Below are 25589 nucleotides of genomic sequence, written 5' to 3'. Positions count from 1 at the left end.
TGCACCCTCAGATTCCAGGTTTTCAAATAGTTGTATCTTGGCCAAATATTGTCCTATCTAAACAAACCATACATCAAAGGAAAGCTTATTTATGATATGATAAATCTCAGTTTCAAAAAATTGATCCTTATGACTGGTTTTGTGATCCAGAGTCACAAATCTCATTGTAATTTCATATCTAAACAGCATTGCTTTTCTATACAGATTAACATTTTGCTGTTCTGTGGCAGCAAATAACAATTTAGTGCTCCTAATAGATCATTAATGGTTTATTGTCACGTAGCACAAATATTTAATGTTTATCTTATTAATAAATAATGCCATTATTTATGTAACAAAAAGTTTTCTTGTGCAGGAGAAAGGATCCCATTTCATGGGAGAATCCTCTTTCCTTTACTCCTGGGTGAACCGGTGATCTGTCAAAATGGGTATGTGCCCGTTTTTAAAAATTTGTCAAAATACTAAAAGAATTTTTAATCTGTTGGATATACAAGTTATGCATGTTGTGTTTAGAATGAGAATTCATCATTCTAATGAGAATTTGTAATAAAAATACCTTGTAGATGAGCAGGAGGCCCTGAATTCCATCATGCAAGACCTGGTGGTGCTGCATCGATCCAGTCGACCATCTGGTCTGTCTGACCTGAACAAACCCAAGGCCTCCTCTCCCAAGAACCAGGTCTGCACTGACTCTTTTATTATTTACCTCAGCACCGGCTACATTATGTAGATCAGGCCAAAACTGTTATCTCCATGTAGAAAAAAACACTTTATGACAAATGTGTAATAGACGTTATACTACAGCGTTTACCACTTATCTGTCACTTGCACACATACAAAGAGAGTGTGTACTCTAAATGAAAATCATTGTTTTAAAACTGTTTTCTTGTCCACAGAATGATGTAAGGGTGAAGTTTGAGTACAGAGGAGAGAAGAGGTAATGACCACAATTCCTGCTTCTGCTCTACATCACTTCCTATTTTTAGCACTTCCCTCTAGAGGTTTCTCTTAATTAAACCTGTCCGACAGAGCCCTGTAGATGCTGTGTAATAGATGTTGTTAGCTGGTCCAAAACTGTTTTAATTTCCATTCCTTTAGGATCACTTTACATAAAATGTTTTGCTCTAAGCCAAATTAACTAAGAGGCTTCCTATTTAGTTAAAGTGTTAGTGGATTTGTATTGTATTTTTGGGTAGTCACGTGTTTGTGTGCATCTGAGTGTGTGTATTTGTGTGTGTGTATGCAAAGACTAAGACCCTAACACTGCCAGAATAGACTCCACGTTGGAATATAATACATTTATTTTTGTAATTTTGATGTAATCACCAGTGTTGGGGGTTAAGAATTACAATGAAATATCTGAATTACTTTTTAACTCTTCTTTCAATGTGACCGAGAGAAATTGGGAGTGAGGTATTAATTTTAATTTTAGTCTAAATGGGCCCTTACAGTTGCCAAAGATATAACTTTCCGGTTGCGTTACCTGTCAGAAGTTTTTATAAAAGATTTTTAATGTGTTTTTTTTTTTTTTTTTTTTTTTTTTAAAAGAATTCCTTTTTGCATTAAGCCTGCATTTTCTTGATCCAAAATACACCAAAGCAGTAATATTGTGAAATATTTTTTTCTATTTAGAATAACTGCTTTCTATTTGAATATCTCATAAAATATAATGTATTCTTGTGATCTAAATTTTCAGCATTATTACTCCAGTCTTCAGTGTCACACAATCCTTTAGAAATTATTATATATAATTATTATAATCTATATAATTCTTATGTAATATGATGATTTGCTGACCAAGAAATATTTATTATTATTATTATCATCATAGAAATTATAGAAATTATTTTATTTAACAAGGATGCTTTAAATTGAGCACAAGTGATGTTCTTCTGAACTTTCTATTCATCAATGAAACCTGCACAAATTCTACTCAGCTTTTTTTACAGAATAATAATACTACATGTTATAGAATATTAGAATGATTTCTGAATGATCATGTGACTGGAGTAGTTATGCTAAAAAAAAACAGCTTAGAAATAACAGGAATAAATTACATTTTAAAATATATTCAAATAGAAAACAGTTATTTTAAAAAGTGAAAATATTTCAGAATTTTACTTTTTTTTTTTTTCTTTGGATCAAATAAATGCAGGCTTGGTGAGCAGAAGAGAAAAAAAACATTAAAAATCTTACTGTCCAAAAACGTTTGACTGGTAAAGCTTAAATTTAAACCTAATTATGTAAATATTATATTTAAAGAATGCATTTGGTAGAAATCATTTGTTTAATGATGGTGTGGTTTATAATGTAGGATCCTGCAGTTCCCTCGACCTGTCAGTCTGGAAGATCTGAGCGCCAAAGCTAAAGTAGCGTTTGGGCAGAGCATGGACCTGCATTACACCAATAATGAGGTAACAGATGCTACAGCTTAATCATATTTGTGATATTTTTATTTGAATCTTTTCATTTAAGTCTGTTCACCATGTTTTTCTTTTCTCTGTCCTGTAGCTTGTGATTCCGTTGAGTACTCAGGATGATCTGGATAAAGCTGTGGAGCTGCTAGATCGCTCAGTACATATGAAGAGCCTAAAAATCCTGCTGGTACTCCCCTCCTGTACTCAGGTCAGAGGGCATTATAAACCACGTTCAGAGAAAAAGTACTAGTCTGACATCTGTGACCTAATCTAAAAGCTAAATGTATCAAATGTTCTTGTCCTTTCAGAACTCTGTCTCCAAGGACCTTTTGCCAGCTCATGAAAACTTGGACAACACAGACTTCAGTGTTGCAGATAAAAAGAACATGCTGGCACTCCTCGGTGGGTTGCATTCAGTGTTTTTGAATTGTGCTTTGACAAAAGTCGACATAAAATCGAAAATGAACCCGTTTGCTTCCTTAATGCACATTCTTGGCCTCATTGTACACAATTCATTGAAAAAATCTCTTCATCAAAACATAGCTTACTCTCCTTCTGAAATGTCTTTCCAGTTGAGTCGATGCGACAGATCACTTATACTCTTCAATCCTGCACCTATTCTATTCAGATTATGAACGTGTGTAAGATGTTTGTTGCTCTCTTGCTTCTTCTCCAGGTTCTCAGTCAACCGATCGTAGCTCTCCTCCTCCAGGCTATATTCCTGATGCTCTACAGCAGGTGGCCAGAAATGGTTCTTTCACAAGCATCAACAGTGAGGGCGAGTTCATACCAGAGAGCATGGACCAGGTACAAAATCTGACACATCTGGTTGAGCCAATAAGGGTATTCTAAGCAGTCCTGATGGCTCATTTATCTTTTTTTGTCTTTCTCTCTATAGATGCTGGACCCTCTGTCTATGAGCAGTCCTGAAAATTCAGCGTCAGGCAGCTGTCCTTCACTGGACAGTCCGCTTGATAGGTGAACAACTAACCCACACATACATGCAGACACAATCAAACTATTATAGAAGTCTATTGCCCATAGACTTCCATTTAAATTGCATTACTGAAATTGCAATCTGAATTTGTATTCAGAGCATTCCTTTAGTATGTCAGGAAAAGTATTAAGGGGTGCAACTGTTTTCAACATTAATAATAATAAGAAATGTTCTTAGAATGATTTCTGAGGATCATTTAATACTGAAATCTGGAGTAATGTCTGCTGAAAATTCAGCTTTGAATCACGGGAATAAATTACATTTTAAAATGTCTTAAAATAGAAAAAGCATTATTTTAAATTGTAATAATATTTACAATATTACTGTTTTTGACTTTTAAAAAAATCTGAAATAGTCAAATGTTATTACGTTATTCGTTTCAGGGTTTGTACAACCTTTTGAGAGAGAAATTCTCCAGGAGTTTAAAGCTCTTTGAATGTTATTTTTAATGGGATGACCAAAATATACTTTGGTCAAATCACGTTTATAATCAGTAGATAGATGCACTTATTGGCTTATCAGTCATTCATTTTCTACTTTTTGCTTCATATTTTCAAATGATAAAATCAATACTATAAAATAACAAATCAATAAAAAAACAAAACAGATTTTGTCAGTTTTACACTTTTTTTGTGTATGAAGTAAGAACAGTCACAAAGTGCCTTGGAAAAACAAACTTTCCTTAAATTTGCAATTATAATCTCTGAAGTTGTTGGTCAGTTCCATATAATATTATAGAACAATAATAGTACATTTAATAAGAGTAGAATATGTACATTTTCTATGTAAATTTGATTTTGCACATTACTTTTGTAAATAAGTAAATCTTCTATGCTTCCCAACTCAAGCTTAGTGCTTTACTGTCAAATCCTTATAAACAGAATTGTACAAGAAATGAATAAGCAAATGCACTTATTAATGTAAAACAATAGTAATTTTATGATTAAATGACTTCTATTTTTAATAATCCCACACACCAACCCCCAAGCGCTACCAAATCTGCTCCTGGCGCCAACATTTGTAGAACTTAGTGGCGCTGGTTCCGTCAAATGTTAGTCTGGAGCCCTGTACTTGTGGTTATAATACTAAGTGATTTTTTTTTTCATGGATCTCTTACAGTGATACCTATCCCAAATCCCGTATGCCTCGAGCCCTTAGCTACCCTGATAACCATCAAGAGTTTCCTGGTAAGCTGTTGCTGATTTTTCTGCTTTGATGTCACATAAATACTGACGTTAATTTGCATTTCTAAGTCTATCTTGATTGTTTCTGCTCTGTTTCACAGAATATGATATACCAGTGTTTGAAAAAACAGGGAAGGGAGGAACCTATCCTAGGCGATATCCCATCTCGTTTGGTCTGCACGACTACAGCGATGGTGAGTTTATATTGGACTGTGCCAATAAACAGACTCTTTTGTAATTTTTCCAAATATAAAAACCAAGCTAGCATGGGCTGTTCCTAAATTGGGTCATCTTTCTTCAATCAGGGCGAAAGACCTTTCCCAGGGCGCGGCGGACACAGGCTCATGGTTTTCGTTCTCCAGTGAGTTTCAGTCCTACAGAGCAGCAGAGTCCCAGCACTAGCAGCGGAAGCAGCATCTTCACTCCTGAGCTAGAGGAACCGGGGCGTAGACGCCGTGGCAGCGACATAGAGCCCAGCTCTAACCCCACTCTCACAGTCATGGACATCAGCCCTCCAAGCCGCTGTGAGTGGATTTGGCTTTAGAGGAGAACATCATCTGCTGTACCAGTCTGTTTTCTTTTTTAGGCTTTCTAATCGGATCCAAAATAATTTTATCCTAAAACAAACTGTTTTTTTTTTTACTGGGATAATAAGAAATAATAGTTGAGCACCAAATCAGCATATTAGACTTTAGTCAACATTAGATTTCTGAAAAATCATGTGACATTGAAAACTGGAAGTCTGTTGAAAATTCAGCTTCGCCATCACATGAATGAATTACATTTTAAAATTTATTGAAACAGAAAAGTTATTTTAAGTTTTAAAAGACTCTAAAAACATTAAAGGGGTCATCCGATGCCCATTATCCACAAGTTAATATGATGCTTTAGGGTCCAAATGAAAAGTTTGTAATATACTTTGATTAAAAATTCTCTATGGTAGTGTAAAAAAACACTCATTTTACCTGGTAAAAAATGCCTCTGTTCTCAGCAAGCGATATCAGTACCTGGCCCTTTAAATGATATGAACCTCTGCTCACCCCGCCCTTCAGTTCTGTGGGGCGTGTCATTACATAGCACACGGGGTGTTGCCTAGACAACAGTTGGGGGTATAGTTGTATAGTTTGGGGGAAAATGGCACTTGGGGGGCTTTGAAGACACTGTACAACCCTATCCATTTAAAATTTAATTTAAAAACTGGAGTTGGAACCGAAACAAGATGACACCCGAACGCGTTGTGTTTACTGTGGTAAAGAGACGAACGCGGTGTGTTTACTGTGGTAAAGAGACAAACGCGGTGTGTTTACTGTGGTAAAGAGACAAACGCGGTGTGTTTACTGTGGAGACGAACGCGGTGTGTTTACTGTGGTGTGGAGACGAACGCGGTGTGTTTACTGTGGTGTGGAGACGAACGCGGTGTGTTTACTGTGGTGTGGAGACGAACGCGGTGTGTTTACTGTGGTAAAGAGACGAACGCGGTGTGTTTACTGTGGAGACGAACGCGGTGTGTTTACTGTGGTAAAGAGACGAACGCGGTGTGTTTACTGTGGTAAAGAGACGAACGCGGTGTGTTTACTGTGGTAAAGAGACGAACGCGGTGTGTTTACTGTGGTAAAGAGACAAACGCGGTGTGTTTACTGTGGAGACGAACGCGGTGTGTTTACTGTGGTGTGGAGACGAACGCGGTGTGTTTACTGTGGTGTGGAGACGAACGCGGTGTGTTTACTGTGGTAAAGAGACGAACGCGGTGTGTTTACTGTGGTAAAGAGACGAACGCGGTGTGTTTACTGTGGTAAAGAGACGAACGCGGTGTGTTTACTGTGGAGACGAACGCGATGTGTTTACTGTGGTAAAGTGGTAAAGAGACGAACGCGGTGTGTTTACTGTGGTAAAGTGGTAAAGAGACGAACGCGGTGTGTTTACTGTGGTAAAGAGACAAACGCGGTGTGTTTACTGTGGAGACGAACGCGGTGTGTTTACTGTGGTGTGGAGACGAACGCGGTGTGTTTACTGTGGTGTGGAGACGAACGCGGTGTGTTTACTGTGGTAAAGAGACGAACGCGGTGTGTTTACTGTGGTAAAGAGACGAACGCGGTGTGTTTACTGTGGTAAAGAGACGAACGCGGTGTGTTTACTGTGGTAAAGAGACGAACGCGGTGTGTTTACTGTGGTAAAGAGACGAACGCGGTGTGTTTACTGTGGTAAAGAGACGAACGCGGTGTGTTTACTGTGGTAAAGAGACGAACGCGGTGTGTTTACTGTGGTAAAGAGACGAACGTGGTGTGTTTACTGTGGTAAAGAGACAAACGCGGTGTGTTTACTGTGGAGACGAACGCGGTGTGTTTACTGTGGTGTGGAGACGAACGCGGTGTGTTTACTGTGGTGTGGAGACGAACGCGGTGTGTTTACTGTGGTAAAGAGACGAACGCGGTGTGTTTACTGTGGTAAAGAGACGAACACGGTGTGTTTACTGTGGTAAAGAGACGAACGCGGTGTGTTTACTGTGGTAAAGAGACGAACGCGGTGTGTTTACTGTGGTAAAGAGACGAACGCGGTGTGTTTACTGTGGAGACGAACGCGATGTGTTTACTGTGGTAAAGTGGTAAAGAGACGAACGCGGTGTGTTTACTGTGGTAAAGAGACGAACGCGGTGTGTTTACTGTGGAGACGAACGCGGTGTGTTTACTGTGGTAAAGAGACGAACGCGGTGTGTTTACTGTGGTAAAGAGACGAACGCGGTGTGTTTACTGTGGTGACGAACGCGATGTGTTTACTGTGGTAAAGTGGTAAAGAGACGAACGCGGTGTGTTTACTGTGGTAAAGAGACGAACGCGGTGTGTTTACTGTGGAGACGAACGCGGTGTGTTTTAGGGATGCACCGATCCACATTTTTTCACTTCCGATCCGATTCCGATACCTGAATTTGGATATCTGCCGATACCGATACTATTCCGATACCAGAGCTCTATTTGCTTTTATATCACTATGACTAATATCATTATTGTTGATTTTATGAGGCTGTAACAAACTTCTCTACAAGCAAGTCTAAGTATCTCCCAAAAAGCAACTTGAGGTAAGTATGAGGTTAGAAAATGGCAGAAATCCCATCCTGAAAACAAATATGCAACTTTAAGGGTTTAAATTGATATTTATTTAAATTTCAAGACAGGGTTACTAGATACTAGTGCAATATACACTCTTGTTGCATAAAACAAAAAGGTTTTCAAATATTTGAAATAAAAAATAAATATTCACACTATAAATAGAACAATGTGCATCTGATCAACATAAATTCAGTAAATTCTTGCTTGTGTAGCAGCAACAAAATAAGGTTTTCAAATGTTAAACATTTTGAATAAAAGTGCAATAAGTGCACTTTTCGGATCAGCAAAAAACAAACAAAACAAAAAAAAGTTTGTTGTTTATTAATTACTGAATGCTTACTTTAAGTACTTCTAATCCACAGCAAAAACTAGCTGAACTAATATAATAAGTAACAAAACAAGAACACTAACACAAATGACAAGTGTAGATGAATACAACATAAAGTTACTAATAAAATCAATAATACTAGTATTCAGGTGCAGAAATTTAATAATTCATTGATAAATAACTAGTGCTTCTCACTGCAGGTATTTATAGGATGCTGTCTCTTTAAGGCCTATTGCACGTAATACTGGCACGCATCTCCTTCTCAGCTGTTTCGGTTCACTGAAGACATAACCGACGGTGTTACCAGAATAAAACAACGGGTATTTAAACATAACTTTGTATGAATGTTTCTGTTCAAGAGACGTTAAAGAGTAATCAGTCTGTGAATCGCGCAGTTTGAATCACGTCTCTCTCTCTCTCTCTCTCTGTGCGCGTGCTCGCTTCAGGTGTGTACGGCAACGTTAAAAACAGAAAATAACATGCACGAAGTCTACAAATTATAAACTTTTACTCTATGATGGGTAATATTTAACAGTTAATCTACTAAATAAATCCACGAGGTGCCACCTCTCGGAACAACGGCTTTGCAAACATTGCACGTTGCTGTCTTTGCGGCGTTTCCGACCGTAAAGTATTTCCACACAGCGGACATGTATGACGCTCAATGCTAAACTGCTACCTGCAAACTGAAGATTTCCTGAAAGGAGGCATGTCATCTCTCTCAGTGTCTCATTGGAGCACAGACACGTCACCTAGCCCGGGATCACTTGTGAAGTAATTTCAGCAGACAGCACTGTACGTAGACATAACTCTGGATCGGAAATTTCTCTAGGTTGGATCGGAAATTTCCGATCCATTAATTAAGCTGGTATCGGAACCCGATACCGATACTGGATCGGATCGGCCCCATCCCTAGTGTGTTTACTGTGGTAAAGAGACGAACGCGGTGTGTTTACTGTGGTGACGAACGCGATGTGTTTACTGTGGTAAAGAGACGAATGTGGTGTGTTTACTGTGGAGACGAACGGGATGTGTTTACTGTGGTAAAGAGACGAACGTGGTGTGTTTACTGTGGTAAAGAGACGAACGTGGTGTGTTTACTGTGGTGTGGAGACGAACGCGGTGTGTTTACTGTGGTAAAGAGACGAACGTGGTGTGTTTACTGTGGTAAAGAGACGAACGTGGTGTGTTTACTGTGTTTATTGTGTTTACTGTGGTACAGAGCTGAACGCGATGCGTTTACTGTGGTAAAGAGACGAACGCGATGCGTTTACTGTGGTAAAGAGACGAGCGTGGTGTGTTTACTGTGGTACAGAGCTGAACGCGATGCGTTTACTGTGGTAAAGAGACGAACGCGGTGTGTTTACTGTGGTAAAGAGACGAACGTGGTGTGTTTACTGTGGTAAAGAGACGAACGTGGTGTGTTTACTGTTTACTGTGGTACAGAGCTGAACGCGATGCGTTTACTGTGGTAAAGAGACGAACGCGGTGTGTTTACTGTGTTTACTGTGGTACAGAGCTGAACGCGATGCGTTTACTGTGGTAAAGAGACGAACGCGATGCGTTTACTGTGGTAAAGAGACGAGCGTGGTGTGTTTACTGTGTTTATTGTGTTTACTGTGGTACAGAGCTGAACGCGATGCGTTTACTGTGGTAAAGAGACGAACGCGATGCGTTTACTGTGGTAAAGAGACGAGCGTGGTGTGTTTACTGTGGTACAGAGCTGAACGCGATGCGTTTACTGTGGTAAAGAGACGAACGCGGTGTGTTTACTGTGTTTACTGTGGTACAGAGCTGAACGCGATGCGTTTACTGTGGTAAAGAGACGAACGCGATGCGTTTACTGTGGTAAAGAGACGAGCGTGGTGTGTTTACTGTGTTTATTGTGTTTACTGTGGTACAGAGCTGAACGCGATGCGTTTACTGTGGTAAAGAGACGAACGCGATGCGTTTACTGTGGTAAAGAGACGAGCGTGGTGTGTTTACTGTGGTACAGAGCTGAACGCGATGCGTTTACTGTGGTAAAGAGACGAACGCGGTGTGTTTACTGTGGTAAAGAGTAGAGGTCGACCGATGTATCAGTTTTGCCGATTAATCGGCACCGATAGTTGATTGGCCGACCTATCGGTTATCGGCAAAAACCCTCGCCGATAGTTGTTCCGGGTTGCGTTCTTTGCTGAAGCGGCTCACGCTCCGCTCCGCTGTCATAGAGTATGAGAGGTAAAGCCCCAGACCAATATTTAATGTCAGGATTGTTACCATATATTTGTATTGATTTATATCCAGCTGGTCATATTCTTAGGCAGCAAAGTTGCAGATTTAAAGACGTGACGTGAGAAAGCAAACTGTTCATTCAGCCGACAGAATCCTGCCGAGTCACAGCGGCGCCATAGTTTTACAGATTACAGATCTGTCCCAAATCATTGTTAATGTTCATAAAGACTTGACCCTGTGCTGGAAGATTGAGCAAAATATATTTTTTATTTCTGTAGCTCTAATAATGTCTGTATGCTTCATATAGAGCTATAATTTCATGTTTTAGCCTTTTCGTCAGGCAGCGGAAGCATGGTAGTTACGCACTTTATTTTACAATGCCATTTTCCTGTTCTTTTATTTTAATAACTGATCAACAAAAATATCTATTAAAAATTAAGATAAAAATTATACAAAACGAATTTCGTTTAAGAAGGGATTTTCCACAAATAAAAACGTACAAAGTGGTCAAAAATTGTGTCTGACCCTCTCAAATTCTCCCGGCGTATTGCCGTCCAATTCATACTACGTCCTTTATGACATTTACAAATTACACAAACTTCTCTGTAATTATAATATATTAAACTGAAGCAAAACAAATAATATTTAAACAAATGTAAAACAGAAAAGAAATTGTTTCTGAAATGGCTGCAATTGACGATATAGATCGCACTTTCTCTTTCCGTTTGATCTGTTCTTTAATCTAACCTTTGCCGCTTTTTTTTTTATCATTCTTGAAGTAAACATTTGCCCATTTGGTGATTAAATAAACTGTTTTAGATTTCTGCTTGAACTACACAACGTGTCCTGTGTGTGTTGGATACCTGCAAGTTATCCGTTAACGCAGCGCTGCACTTTTGTCCGGTTTCATTAAGGGTGGGTAAAAAAAAAAAAAGGATTCTCGGATGCATCGCAATCCTCTCTTCAATGAGCGTGTGTTTTCCTCGCAAATGGCACGTGCGCGCGCTAGAGACGCGGCGGGCTTCATTGCACAGGATTTGCGCTGTGAGCTACATGTGCATTGTTTGACAGTGTGAACTTTCAACCGCAGATTTTTACTTTACATATGCCTTCATTTCTGCCGTTTGTAATGCAGTACTATTAGATGCACAAAACTCGCGCACTGACAGACTTTCACTTGTGCTTTGGGTTTGTTCGTCCTAAAAAGCTCGATTGCGGATGCGGTTAAATGCACTTGGATTTTCGAATACTTTTATACGAAACTTATGTACAGTAGCCTACAGTCAGTTATGTTTTTAGAGCAGGACAAAACATTTGATATATCGAAGTAGATCTGTGCATTCGTTTTAATGCAGCCTGTTAAAGAAGCTACTGTCTACGATCTCATCAGTAATAATCAAATGATAAAGAAAAAAGAACACTTATTTTAAATAAGTAATTGTTTAAAAAAGTAGCCAAATCAATTAGATATAAAATGTAAATGAAAATTTAGCCATGTGCAGTAATATTGAAAACTGAGAATGTGACGCATGGTTACAGGGGTGATAGCGTTCCGGCACCACGCCGGATTTCCGGCGTACTGTGGCTGCGGGAAAAAAAAAATCAGGTTCGCGGATATTGATCTGTCATTTCGCTGAGATGTGCAGGTCAGAGAGCAGCTTGACGCTCAACGACTCAAACAAGTCACATTCTAGCCGATGAGCCAATCAGAAGTAGGGAAGGGGCGGGCCTTGTGTCTTTGTCAAATAGATTGATACAGGTTAAGGCAATGCTCCATGCGCGAAGGTGTTTTTAGCTCCCATACTGTACAATTGTCTCCTACTGGCAACTCAAATCGTAAGTCATGGCTATGTTTATGAAGCCAGGGGAAGACATTAAGGATTTCGATAAAGGCATATTTACAGGGCTCGCAAAATCGCTAGCCCGACGTCCCGGAGCTATTGGGTTTTCCAGTCGGGCTACCAACATTATTTGACCGGCTGCCCGACGGGCTATCCTGAAGTAGAGGGCTCATGGGGTCCTTAAAACTCTTCAATTTAGTTGTATCAAATTTAAGGCCATAAAAAGTGGTAAATATTTTAAATAGTAAAAGAAGAGGATTAATTATTTTAAGAGGTCTTACAGTTGGGGACGGAAAGACGAGAATCGCGATAGAGCTGGATTAAACTTTAAGAGGCAATGATTTCATTGAATAAATATGCTCTCTGCACTTTCAAAGTCAAAACGCGGCACTGTTGTCTTTATATGAATGTATCTGAAGGGAAGCGACTGTCCTCAGAAACGTGTCATTGGCATTTTCATTTCATGACTGATAAAACAGCGTTAATGCTGCTTTGCTTTCAGCCATTCTTAGGGAAACCGTAATATTTCAGCGCTCCTAAAGCGCCCCCTCGTGACATAGAATTAATTTGCACGTCCAAATTTTTAGCTGTTTTTGGTCAGATTATTGCAAATCTCGACCAATGTTTTTTATGCAAACACAGAGTTGTAAATGTGAAAGAAGTTAATGTGCTTTCTAAAAATCTAAACAATTAGGACATTGTTTTAAATAAATGTTATGCATTATATACTTGATTTATTCATTTTAATGGGATAAAGGCTGAAATGCCAATCTATAAGCTTTTTTTTTGTAAAAAACCTTTATCTGACTGAACTGAACCAACAAGTTATGTGTTAAAAGTGCGTCGCATACATAGTACCTCCACCCCACTCACCTCGGGGGGCAAGGGAAAAAAAAGTTCAGGCTCAGGAATTTTTTCCACTATCAGGCCTGTGGTTATATTTAGTTGATATTGAAAATTTTAATTAAACTGAATTTTAATTTAAGATGGCAGTAGGCCTAAAGAGATTCCAAATATAAACAAAAAGGCATAAAACCTGCAATTTTACATATTGTTAAAATATAAAGATTCACACCCCTTTACAATGAGCCCATTTGTAACATCAACTAAGATTGATGAAAGCTGTAGAATAGAAGTATTGTTCCTTGTTAGAGTCTGTTAATTTCAACATTTTCTGTAATATTGTTAAATTTTGAAGTTTATTTTGTTAACATTAATGAACTATGAAATAACTTTAATGATCAATATATAATTAATATTAATATTTGTATTTATTTACAAAGTATGGTTTAGTATTTTTTTTTTTAAATAGTAGATTACTATTTTAGTTGCCGTTCAGTATCCATTTTCAAAAACTATCGGTTAATTAATCGGTATCGGCCAGTGTGGTCCAACCTAGCTATCGGTATCGGTAAAAACCAATATCGGTCGACCTCTAGTAAAGAGACGAACGTGGTGTGTTTACTGTGTTAAAGAGACGAACGTGGTGTGTTTACTGTTTACTGTGGTACAGAGCTGAACGCGATGCGTTTACTGTGGTAAAGAGACGAACGCGGTGTGTTTACTGTGGTACAGAGCTGAACGCGATGCGTTTACTGTGGTAAAGAGACGAACGCGATGCGTTTACTGTGGTAAAGAGACGAGCGTGGTGTGTTTACTGTGTTTATTGTGTTTACTGTGGTACAGAGCTGAACGCGATGCGTTTACTGTGGTAAAGAGACGAACGCGATGCGTTTACTGTGGTAAAGAGACGAGCGTGGTGTGTTTACTGTGGTACAGAGCTGAACGCGATGCGTTTACTGTGGTAAAGAGACGAACGCGGTGTGTTTACTGTGGTAAAGAGACGAACGTGGTGTGTTTACTGTGGTAAAGAGACGAACGTGGTGTGTTTACTGTTTACTGTGGTACAGAGCTGAACGCGATGCGTTTACTGTGGTAAAGAGACGAACGCGGTGTGTTTACTGTGTTTACTGTGGTACAGAGCTGAACGCGATGCGTTTACTGTGGTAAAGAGACGAACGCGATGCGTTTACTGTGGTAAAGAGACGAGCGTGGTGTGTTTACTGTGGTACAGAGCTGAACGCGATGCGTTTACTGTGGTAAAGAGACGAACGCGGTGTGTTTACTGTGGTAAAGAGACGAACGTGGTGTGTTTACTGTGTTTACTGTGGTACAGAGCTGAACGCGATGCGTTTACTGTGGTAAAGAGACGAACGCGGTGTGTTTACTGTGTTTACTGTGGTACAGAGCTGAACGCGGTGTGTTTACTGTGGTAAAGAGACGAATGCGGTGTGTTTACTGTGGTAAAGAGACGAACGCGGTGTGTTTACTGTGGTAAAGAGACGAACGTGGTGTGTTTACTGTGTTTACTGTGGTACAGAGCTGAACGCGATGCGTTTACTGTGGTAAAGAGACGAACGCGGTGTGTTTACTGTGTTTACTGTGGTACAGAGCTGAACGCGGTGTGTTTACTGTGGTAAAGAGACGAATGCGGTGTGTTTACTGAGGCATAGCTGATTGAACAAGAGCAAAAAAGTGATCAGTTAACATAACTTACCCCGTCCTTATATTGAAATACATAAATGTGAGTGTTACAGTCTTTACTCATGTGCAGTTGCTGGCTGTAAACATTTTTGCAGGTATTGTGTTAAGGTTACATCTTAATTATTAACAGACGAACGCGGTGTGTTTACTGTGGTAAAGAGACAAACGTGGTGTGTTTACTGTGGTAAAGAGACGAACGTGGTGTGTTTACTGTGTTTACTGTGGTACAGAGCTGAACGCGATGCGTTTACTGTGGTAAAGAGACGAACGCGATGCGTTTACTGTGGTAAAGAGACGAGCGTGGTGTGTTTACTGTGGTACAGAGCTGAACGCGATGCGTTTACTGTGGTAAAGAGACGAACGCGGTGTGTTTACTGTGGTAAAGAGACGAACGTGGTGTGTTTACTGTGGTAAAGAGACGAACGTGGTGTGTTTACTGTGTTTACTGTGGTACAGAGCTGAACGCGATGCGTTTACTGTGGTAAAGAGACGAACGCGGTGTGTTTACTGTTTACTGTGGTACAGAGCTGAACGCGGTGTGTTTACTGTGGTAAAGAGACGAATGCGGTGTGTTTACTGAGGCATAGCTGATTGAACAAGAGCAAAAAAGTGATCAGTTAACATAACTTACCCCGTCCTTGTATTGAAATACATAAATGTGAGTGTTACAGTCTTTACTCATGTGCAGTTGCTGGCTGTAAACATTTTTGCAGGTATTGTGTTAAGGTTACATCTTAATTATTAACAGACACCGTTTTAAACCATCTAGCGTTACAAAGCTAAGCTTTATACTGACCCTCGTTTATAAAGCAGTTTGGTGAGAAATGATTCACGTAAACATGAACCCATTTAGGTAGATCTGCGGTCACATTCCCTCAGCGTTGTCAGTTTACTTTTCACTCAGGGCGGGTCTATGCTAAAACACTACTGTCTATCAACTATCGCAGGAGCGGCCTCTGTCGGTGTTAACGCCACAACGACAGGCATCTGAGAACGGCTCGATATGAGAAGAGGCAAATTATTTTACTTAATTAAAAGAAAACTACTGGGTGGATCTTTGTCATTCTAGGGTGGTTGTGTACACACACTCCCAACACACATTACAGTTCAAACAGCTTGCAAAAGTTCATGTGGCACCGGATGACCCCTTTAAAACATCTTACTGACCCCAAATGTTTGAGGAGCGTCTCGCTGCAGCCTGCGGTGGACATCCAACCCCGCCCACATCCAAGTGTGACGCCAGACGCCACGCCCATGTTCAAACACGTCACACATCCAACATATTAAATAGCATTAACACATATTAAAATAGTGATAATATGATTAGCAATGTTCACATTTGTGGACATATCTTTAGAGAATTAGATGAAAATGAAAATATGCTAAGTGTTACTTTTACAATAACAAAACTTAATTGTCCGTCTAAATCTGATCTTGTCTAAGCTAAGTCAAAATCGATTATAATAAACGTGAATTTATGTCATTACACAAACAAGTAGGGTAAGGTTTAAATGTTTTATTACCAATTACCATTTTCTTAACTTTAATCAACCAAAGCAAGCGTTTTACCGGCTGTTCGAATGTAATTAGTTCCATATGAAAGATGACCTAGGTTTAATTTGTATTATTTAATACAAACTGTTTTGTTTACATCCCCGATACAACATACTTCCGCCATTCTTGCACATGCGTACAACATCGGGATTCTTTTTTTTTTAAATTTATTTTATTAAAGAATAATTGGACATTACAAAAATATTGAAATAGAAATCCAGATACACAAAATACAAGCTTAATCTGTATACAGTAATACAATATGTAATAAGAGGGGGAAAAAATAATAATAAAAAAATAAAAATAAACTAATACCATAGAGAGAAAAAAATAAATAAATAAACGTATAAATAAAAAGTAAATAAATAAACAAAAACTAAATTAAAATCTAGAAACAACTAAGCAATAGTTCAAATTTTCTTCCTTTTCCCTTACATATACAAAAATTATTTTGTGGGAGCATAACCTGAAAAAAAGTTCTCCGTGAAATGTAACAACAAATGTAAAAGACTTTTTAAAAACTTCTATTTCTGATAAAAATAAATTACATTTTGGTATGCATTTAGCAAATTTCTGTTTATGAATATAATATTTGCCTTGCAAAATGTAAAAGTTAACAACGTACTCAATCATTTTACTTTTATGAGAATAAGTACAGATAACATATTTTAAAGAAAGCATATAATTAACATTTCTTTGCAGAAATAGAAAGGTGCTAACATCAGACCAAAAACTAAGAGACAATTCACAATTATAAAACAAATGACACAAGTCTTCATGTGTGTTACAAAAACTGCGGGTATTATCAATGTCTATGAATTTAGAAAGAGCTACTTTACATGGATAAATTTCGTGAAGTATTTTGAAATGCACCGCTGTAAGGCTACCGATGGGGAGGGGAGTCACACGATGACGCATTGACGTGGGCGTGGTGTCTGACGTCACACATGGATGTGGGCGGGGTTTGATGTCCACCGCAGGCTGCAGCGAGCCCTACTTGAAATGTTTGTTGCACAACCAGTAATAACTTAGCCTAGTTTTCTTAATCCAATCGAAATCATATCCTACAGAATTTCTCAACCTTCTGGTTTCAGCTAGAAATTGCTCTTTGCGAATGCATCTATGAAAAGTTTTTATATAATTTTTTAAAAATTATAAATCTTGTAAAACATGATTGACTAGAAAATTCATGTAACCCTTTAAGTGTCACCCCCCCCATTTTTAAACATAGACATGAAAGTGCACCATCCAAACTTAAATTTTTAAAATTTATAAATGCTTTGGAATACAGACGTAAGGTTGGACTTAGACCACGAAAAAGGGCCGGTGACACTTAAGGGGTTAAATAAATTGGTCAAAAAGCAGAAGGCAAACTCTGTATAGTGTGCTGTTCTTTTTGTAATCGTCTCTTTTTTTTGCTTATAGCCCCTCGGGCACCCACAAACTGGCGTCTAGGGAAGCTTTTGGGCCAAGGAGCATTCGGGCGAGTGTTTCTATGCTACGACGCAGACACCGGCAGAGAACTGGCTGTTAAACAGGTGCAGTTTGACCCGGATAGCCCAGAAACCAGCAAGGTGATCATTGTTTTTCAGGCTTGTAAGGCTAATATGGTGTCTAGTGAACCCTTTGCACTTATTGTGCTTTGTATATTGTGTTCAGGAGGTGAGTGCTCTGGAGTGCGAGATTCAACTGCTGAAAAATCTATTCCACGAGCGCATTGTTCAGTACTATGGCTGCTTGCGGGACACGCATGAAAGAACTCTTTCTATCTTTATGGAGTACATGCCTGGGGTAAGTATGTGCTAATTCACTTTAACACAAGTTTTTGTATGCACACTGTTTTCTAAAGTTTTTGCAGTGTTGGAGCATTAAACTAATCTTCTGTGTTTTTTGAAGGGGTCATATGATGTTGCTAAAAAGAACATTATTTTGTGTATTTGGTGTAATGCATAGTGTTTACCTGGTTTAAGGTTCAAAAAACACATTATTTTCCACAAACTGTCATATCGTTGCTCCTCTCTGCACCACCTTTCTGAAATGCAGCATTTTTTTTTTTTTGCAAAGCTTCTCATTCTGAAAAGCATGGTGTAGGGCTGGGCTATAAAAGGCGATATAAATTTCCTCAATAATTGATAACAAGAGTTCGATAAATGTTTGATATATGTTTGAAAGATCGCTAGTCATTTGAAGCGCACCATTTGGACCGTTTAGTTCAAACAGTGGCGCGATGCGAGGTAGGCATGCTCTTGAGCGCTTGAATTCAGCGAAGAACACAAATAACTGAGATTCTAGCCAGATGATACAGCGCTGACAAACACTGTGCGCAACGATACAGTCAGAAGGCTTTTTAATCTAAAAATCACCATCATTTACCATAGATTTATTGTAGTAGCATTAACTGCACCATGGTATTGTGTCAGAAATGTGGGTATTCATGTCGAATTTTATTATATTATTAATGTAGACATGTATTAAATGTATTAAAGGAGGAGTAATGGAATATAATTACAGTATATTTTTGTGATTTAAGCTATAGCGTTTATGCATTTATACTATTTTTTTCATACAAATACATAGAAACCATATTAAATTTTTACTGTGGTATTGAGGTGCTATATTTGTGGTTTTATTTTATAAATTTAATAAATATTTTATATTTTATAAATATATTTTATAATATTTTATTTTATAAATATTAGTTTTCACAAAGTTTGCTGCTAAACTGCTTTTAGATTTTTGTTTCAGTTGTTTCTGTGATGTACTGAAATATAATTACAAGCACTTCATACGTTTCAAAGGCTTTTATCGACAATTACATGACATTTATGCAAAGAGTCAGTATTTGCAGTGTTGGCCCTTCTTTTTCAGGACCTCTGCAATTCGTCTGGGCATGCTCTCAATCAACTTCTGGGCCAAATCCTGACTGATAGCAACCCATTCTTTCATAATCACTTCTTGGAGTTTGTCAGAATTAGTGGGTTTTTGTTTGTCCACCCGCCTCTTGAGGATTGACCACAAGTTTGAAGATCTGGGGAGTTTCCAGGCCATGGACCCAAAATGTCAACGTTTTGTTCCCCGAGCCACTTAGTTATCACTTTTGCCTTATGGCACGGTGCTCCATCGTGCTGGAAAATGCATTGTTCTTCACCAAACTGTTGTTGGATTGTTGGAAGAAGTTGCTGTTGGAGGGTGTTTTGGTACCATTCTTTACTCATGGCTGTGTTTTTGGGCAAAATTGTGAGTGAGCCCACTCCCTTGGATGAGAAGCAACCCCACACATGAATGGTCTCATGATGCTTTACTGTTGGCATGACACAGGACTGATGGTAGCGCTCACCTTTTCTTCTCCGGACAGGCCCTTTTCCAGATGCCCCAAACAATCGGAAAGAGGCTTCATCGGAGAATATGACTTTGCCCCAGTCCTCAGCAGTCCATTCGCCATACTTTTTGCAGAAGATCAATCTGTCCCTGAGGTTTTTTTTGGAGAGAAGTGGCTTCTTTGCTGCCCTTCTTGACACCAGGCCATCTTCCAAAAGTGTTGGCCTCACTGTGCGTTCAGATGCGCTCACACCTGCCTGCTGCCATTCCTGAGCAAGCTCTGCACTGGTGGCACTCCGATCCCGCAGCTCAATCCTCTTTAGGAGACCATCATGGCGCTTACTGGACTTTCTTGGACGCCCTGAAGCCTTCTTAACAATGCAGTGGAAAGTTTTTTTCGGGATTAAGTTAATTTTCATGGCAAAGAAGGACTATGCAATTCATCTGATCACTCTTCATAACATTCTAGAGTGTATGCAAATTGCTATTATAAAAACTTAAGCAGCAACTTTTCCAATTTCCAATATTTATGTAATTCTCAAAACTTTTGGCCACGACTGTAGATCTGCATCCTAACTCAAGCAACTATCAAATATGTATTTCTAAGAGACTGAAAAAAGTTATATTATTAATACTATGAGGCAAAAACGCAAACCTGTTTCTTGATTTGAAACAATTTATTTAAGGAAAAATGACTGGAAAAGTGTAAAGAATTAAAAAACATGGAGTGTTTGTCATGTGCTGACCATAAAAAAAATAGTTTAAAACCACAATTAACCGTCTTTTTACAACTTTCACACTGGAGCAAAAATCTGCCTTTAAACTTGAAAGAAATACAGATTTGACTTTATCGTGATAATTATCGATCTTTATTGACCAATATGAAAAAAAAATATTGTGATAATATTTTATACCTAATATCTCAAGCGTGTGATGGAAATGTTACACCTCTTACCAAATTTGGATTATCAGCTTCCAAAGCAATACTGACACCCATTATAAACGATGCATTTGTTGCATCCAGTGGGGACATAATTACTGATTATAATGACTTTTCTTACATGTTGCATCATGCCACGGGGCACTGAGCAATCTTACGAATGCACAAATAGCTTGTCACACTCCAAAGACAAAGGAAAACATGAAATTGCATCATATGACCCCTTAAATTAAAAAATAATTGATCACAAACAGTCATTATACTTAACACACCATCAGTTCTTATTCTTTTAAAATTGGACATGATTGAAAGGATAACTTGCGGTTCAACAAGTGAGACATTAATTCAGTAACTGCCCTAGTGGATATTTGCTTAAGGATTTGTGCAACAAATGTCTTACATATTTATCCTTGTTGTTTGTTTTTTTGTGAGAGAAATTAGTTCCAGTCAGGACTGTGTAGATATACTGTGTCTTTCTTTTGAAATGTTCATTTTATGTTCTACAGGGCTCCATTAAAGACCAGCTGAAGTCTTATGGTGCTCTGACGGAGAACGTCACACGTAAATATACACGGCAGATACTAGAAGGCGTATGCTACCTGCACAGTAACATGATCGTCCATAGAGATATCAAAGGTGAACCAATTGCATGTGATGTCAGTTATATATATATATTTTTTTTTAATTTATGCATAAAAATATAGATGCATTACATGTTGCACTCCTTTAAATGTCTTCTAATGCTTCTGCATGTACATTAGCAAAATATTCACACTTCTTTTCATAAAGAACATTGGTCAGTTCACTGACCGAAATAAAGTCAGTACTATTGTTGTTATATTTTCTGCTTTTTAACATAAAACAGTTACTTTTGACATTCTTATATTTAATTCATAATCTCACATATTGCTTCCCTCCATGATTAACCTATTTTTCCTGTCCTATCATTCATGTAGGTGCCAATATCCTTCGGGACTCTGCAGGTAATGTGAAGCTGGGTGACTTTGGAGCAAGTCGGCGGCTCCAGACCATCTGCCTGTCCGGAACGGGCATCAAGTCAGTGACAGGTACACCCTACTGGATGAGCCCAGAGGTCATCAGCGGAGAGGGTTACGGGAGGAAAGCTGATATCTGGTAAGCCCTTAAAGTCTGTGCGGAAATAAAATTTGCTTACACTACTAGGCAAAAGTTTTTGAACAGTAAGATTTTAAATGTTTTTAATGCAGAAGTCTCTTCTGCTAATCAAGCCTGCATTTGTTTAATCCAAAGTACATCAAAAACAGTACACATGATTTAGCATTTATCTAAAACAAAATATATACTGACTCCACGCTTTTGAATGGTATAGTGTATAATGTTACAAAAGCTTTTCATTTCAGATAAATGCTGATCTTTGGATCTTTCTATTCATCAAAAAATCCTGAAAAATGTGCTTGACTGTTTTGAATATTGATAATAATAATAATAATAATAGTAAATGTTTTTTGAACAGCAAATCAGCATATTAGAATGATTTCTGAAGGATCACAAGACTGAAGTAATGATGCTGAAAATTTAGCTTTGATCACAGGAATAAATTACATTTTAAAATGTATTCAAATAGAAAAGTTATTTTAAATAGTACAAATATTTCAAAATCAATTTTTTTGCTGTACTGATCAAATAAATGCAGGCTTTGTTAGCAAAAGAGACTTCTTTAAAAAACATTAAAAATTATACTGTTCAAAATCTATTTTCTAAATGTATGTGATTGCAACTGACTCATCTATACATGGCTTTCATTTTTTAAAAGTAAGTTTTTAGCTTCTAATTTTTCATCAAAATGTCAACCGTGAAAAATGAAAGACTTCTCTTTGGTGACATTTGCCTTCTTCAGTCATTTAACTCATTAAAACCCATCGCTTTCTTACAAAGCAAGCTGTTCACATCTGTCTCCATTCAATCAACAACCGATGGGTAGAACCAAGTCCCCACTGTACATTAGTTTCAATAAGGAAAATGCACTTTATTGTGTCTGACGGCCTGGGCTCAGCGTAGAACACCACTTGAAAATTAGAACACTATTAGAAAAGATAGTCTTTGTGTGTCTCATATTACCAATGATCTTAATGCCTCCCTGATTCCAGGAGCATCGGCTGCACCGTGGTGGAGATGTTGACTCAGCGGCCACCCTGGGCGGAGTACGAAGCAATGGCAGCCATTTTTAAAATCGCCACACAGCCCACCAACCCCACTCTGCCGCCTCACGTGTCGGACCACTGCCGTGATTTCCTTAAACGGATTTTTGTGGAGACTAAACAGCGTCCTGCTGCTGAGGACCTATTACGGCATACTTTCGTCCACTAGCCACTCCCCCTTCCATCTCTGACCAATCAGAGACTTCCATAAGTGTCTGTAGGACCATCCCCTTTTCAGACTCCACCCAGCAGGCCTGCGAGCCCCTACTCGGACCAGAGCGCATAGCGAAGACGGCAGTGGCCTGATCTCACACCTCCGCTGGGGCGAGAGGGTGATTTGGAGCAGATTGATTCCGTACGAAAACATTGCACCTTAATTTCACTCAGGGGTAAGTACCCCTAAAGACTTGCGGATATCGGTACCCCCCCAAAAAACTTGAGGATGTTGTCTTTTAAAGGCTTTCTTTGTCATTTTTAATGTTTTGATATCCCCCATGATTGTGGAGAGCCTTTGCTCTGGGGAGTCTGGTTGAGATGCACTGGGTAATGCAGGAAGATCTTGGAATGTCAACCCCAGAACAAGGCAGGTACACCAATACGCTGCTAAAGGGTAAAAGGAAAAAAATGAAACAGAACAGAATAGTGACAGGATGCATGGGACTCTCCAGCCCGGCTGTCATGGCTTCTTAAAGTTCTCATTTTCTTGCACAGTCCTTCTAGAACATACACACACACACGTACATGAACTCTGATCGAAGATCTTACTGTAGAATATTTACTCACTATGCTGTACAAACATTTACGTTTGCTGAACTCTCTCACCTTCTGATCACAACCACATACCAGAGAGTATTCGCTCTCTCTAGCTCTAGAACTCATCAGGATCTTGTACCTGTTTCTGCTTGGTTTCAGTTTTTACTGTGTGCCTTTTTAACAACATCTCCTTCCTCCTCCCTTTTTTGGTATTCTGCTCTGTCCGATCATTTTTCTAGAATTTTATAGGTTTAATGCACAGCTACTCACAAGTCTTTCTGACTTTGGTCTGTACAGGAACTATTAGGACAGTTCGGCTCTTCATACTGTTTGTAGATCAGCATAAGCAGCCTCTGCCTTTCCCCCCTTCGGTCCCTCTGCTGGCAAACTGATCTCGGGTCAGGTTCACCTGTGCATTCTCTTAACACAGTGCCGTACACTTCAATCTGATCAGGTAGGCAGGTTGAATACACACTCACTCACCAAAGCGAGAAAAAAAAAAAAAAAAAAAACCCGGACCACACAGGCAGGGTTTAGTGCCTGGACATTTTACTGAATCCAGTATAAATCTCAAGAACATCGAGCATCATATTTGAATAGAGAAATGGATTGCTCACAATATGAAAGTTGACACTGTAAGTGCACTTCTAGTGAAGAATACACAACCTGGATCCTTTCTGCTGATATTATCCATGATGTTCCAAGTCATGAGAAGTGTTCTTGGCAGAAGTTCTCACTCTGATGTATTTCCGTAGATTTCAGAATATCACAAATCCTAACAATACTCAGCACTTGACAGTACTAACGGTTTTATGCCTATAAATGAACCTCGCTATCCCACGATGCCTTGGGACAGGACGTTTCACCCGTTCACACTCTTTGTCAAGCACTTGGTTACACTCTCTCTAGTAAACGCTCCTGAATATTTTTGTGGGCGTCACGTTGCTGTTCAAGACTCATTCAGAGATCTCTCCTCCACGTAGTGCTGTAGTGCCTGCCTTCAGACATAGGTGATTTCGTACCTTTTGCTCCTTCCTTAATTCATTCGGGGTTTTTTTCTTTATTCCTTGAGTCACAATCTGCGGTTCTTAATTAGAAAGCTATTTATTTTTTACCTTTCATAAATGTAAGAGTATGGTACTCATGAGTTAGCATATACTATGTTTATTTAATGAATATAGAATGGAAACACAATTGAAATTTAAGCAGTGATTTCATATTGCTTACTTATAGTGACCTGAGAATATGAATAAGCTTCATCCTTATGGTACGTTTACACAGGATACGTTCTGGCATTCTCTGCACAATCTGTAAATTGTTGGTTTATTCTACACGTGGGTCAATGACGTTACGCCACAATTCTTTCTCAACAATATATATATATATATATATATATATATATATATATATATATATATATATATATATATATATGAACAGTTAGATTTTTAATGTTTAAGTCTCTTCGCTCACCAAGCTTGCATTTTTTATTTAAATTACAGCAAAAACTAATTTGAGAAATATTTTACTATTTAAAATAACTGTTTTCTATTTGAATGTGTTTTAAAATGTAATTTTATTCTTGTGATCAAAGCAAAATTTTCAACATCATTACTCCAGTCTTTAGTGTCACATGATCCTTCAGAAATCATTCTAATATGCTGATTTGCTATTCAAGAAACATTTTATTATTATTATTATTTATAGCAGGATTCTTGATGAACAGAAAGATCTAAAGATCAGCATTTATCAGAAATAAAAATCTTTTGTAACATTTTGCATTATACCGTTCATAAAGACATTTATAATGTTACAAGAGTTTTGCTGTTTATCTGAACTTTCTATTCATCAAAGAAACCTCAACATAATAATAGCAATAATAAAAGTTTTTCTTAAAGCAAATCAGCCTATTAGAATGATTTCTGAAGGATCATGTGACTGGAGTAATGATGTTAAAAATTCAGCTTTGAAAACACAGGAATAAATTCGATTTTAAAATATATTCAAACAGAAAAGAGTTCTTTTAAATAGTAAAAATATTTCAAAATTGTAATGTTTTTCTGTACTTTGGATCAAATAAATGCAGGCTTGGTGAGCAGATGAGACTTAAAAAAAACATAAAAGCATACAAACAATATATACCATATATAATTTTTTCCCCCACATATGTCAGGATGATAACTGTAATGATATCATAATGAAGAAAAATGCTGCATTA

At 38.3% G+C, this 25589-nt stretch overlaps 1 protein-coding gene across 1 annotated transcript; it reads left to right on the top strand.

Moving 5' to 3' along the window:
- Positions 1-373: 373 nt before the first annotated feature.
- Positions 374-24768, top strand: map3k2 (mitogen-activated protein kinase kinase kinase 2). Its single transcript, XM_073851565.1, is given in 16 exon segments — positions 374-428; positions 564-679; positions 897-937; positions 2315-2414; positions 2512-2625; positions 2726-2819; positions 3094-3224; positions 3316-3395; positions 4534-4601; positions 4700-4792; positions 4904-5122; positions 17609-17757; positions 17843-17974; positions 20948-21077; positions 21398-21575; positions 22568-24768. Coding segments are annotated over 16 exon segments (1920 nt in total). The 3' UTR covers positions 22788-24768.
- The last annotated feature ends 821 nt before the right edge of the window (positions 24769-25589 follow it).

Source organism: Garra rufa, chromosome 12 (assembly GCF_049309525.1).
Source record: "Garra rufa chromosome 12, GarRuf1.0, whole genome shotgun sequence".
NCBI lineage: Eukaryota > Metazoa > Chordata > Actinopteri > Cypriniformes > Cyprinidae > Garra > Garra rufa.
Note: the sequence above shows the minus strand (reverse complement) of the source record. Positions and strands in the feature narration are given on the sequence as shown.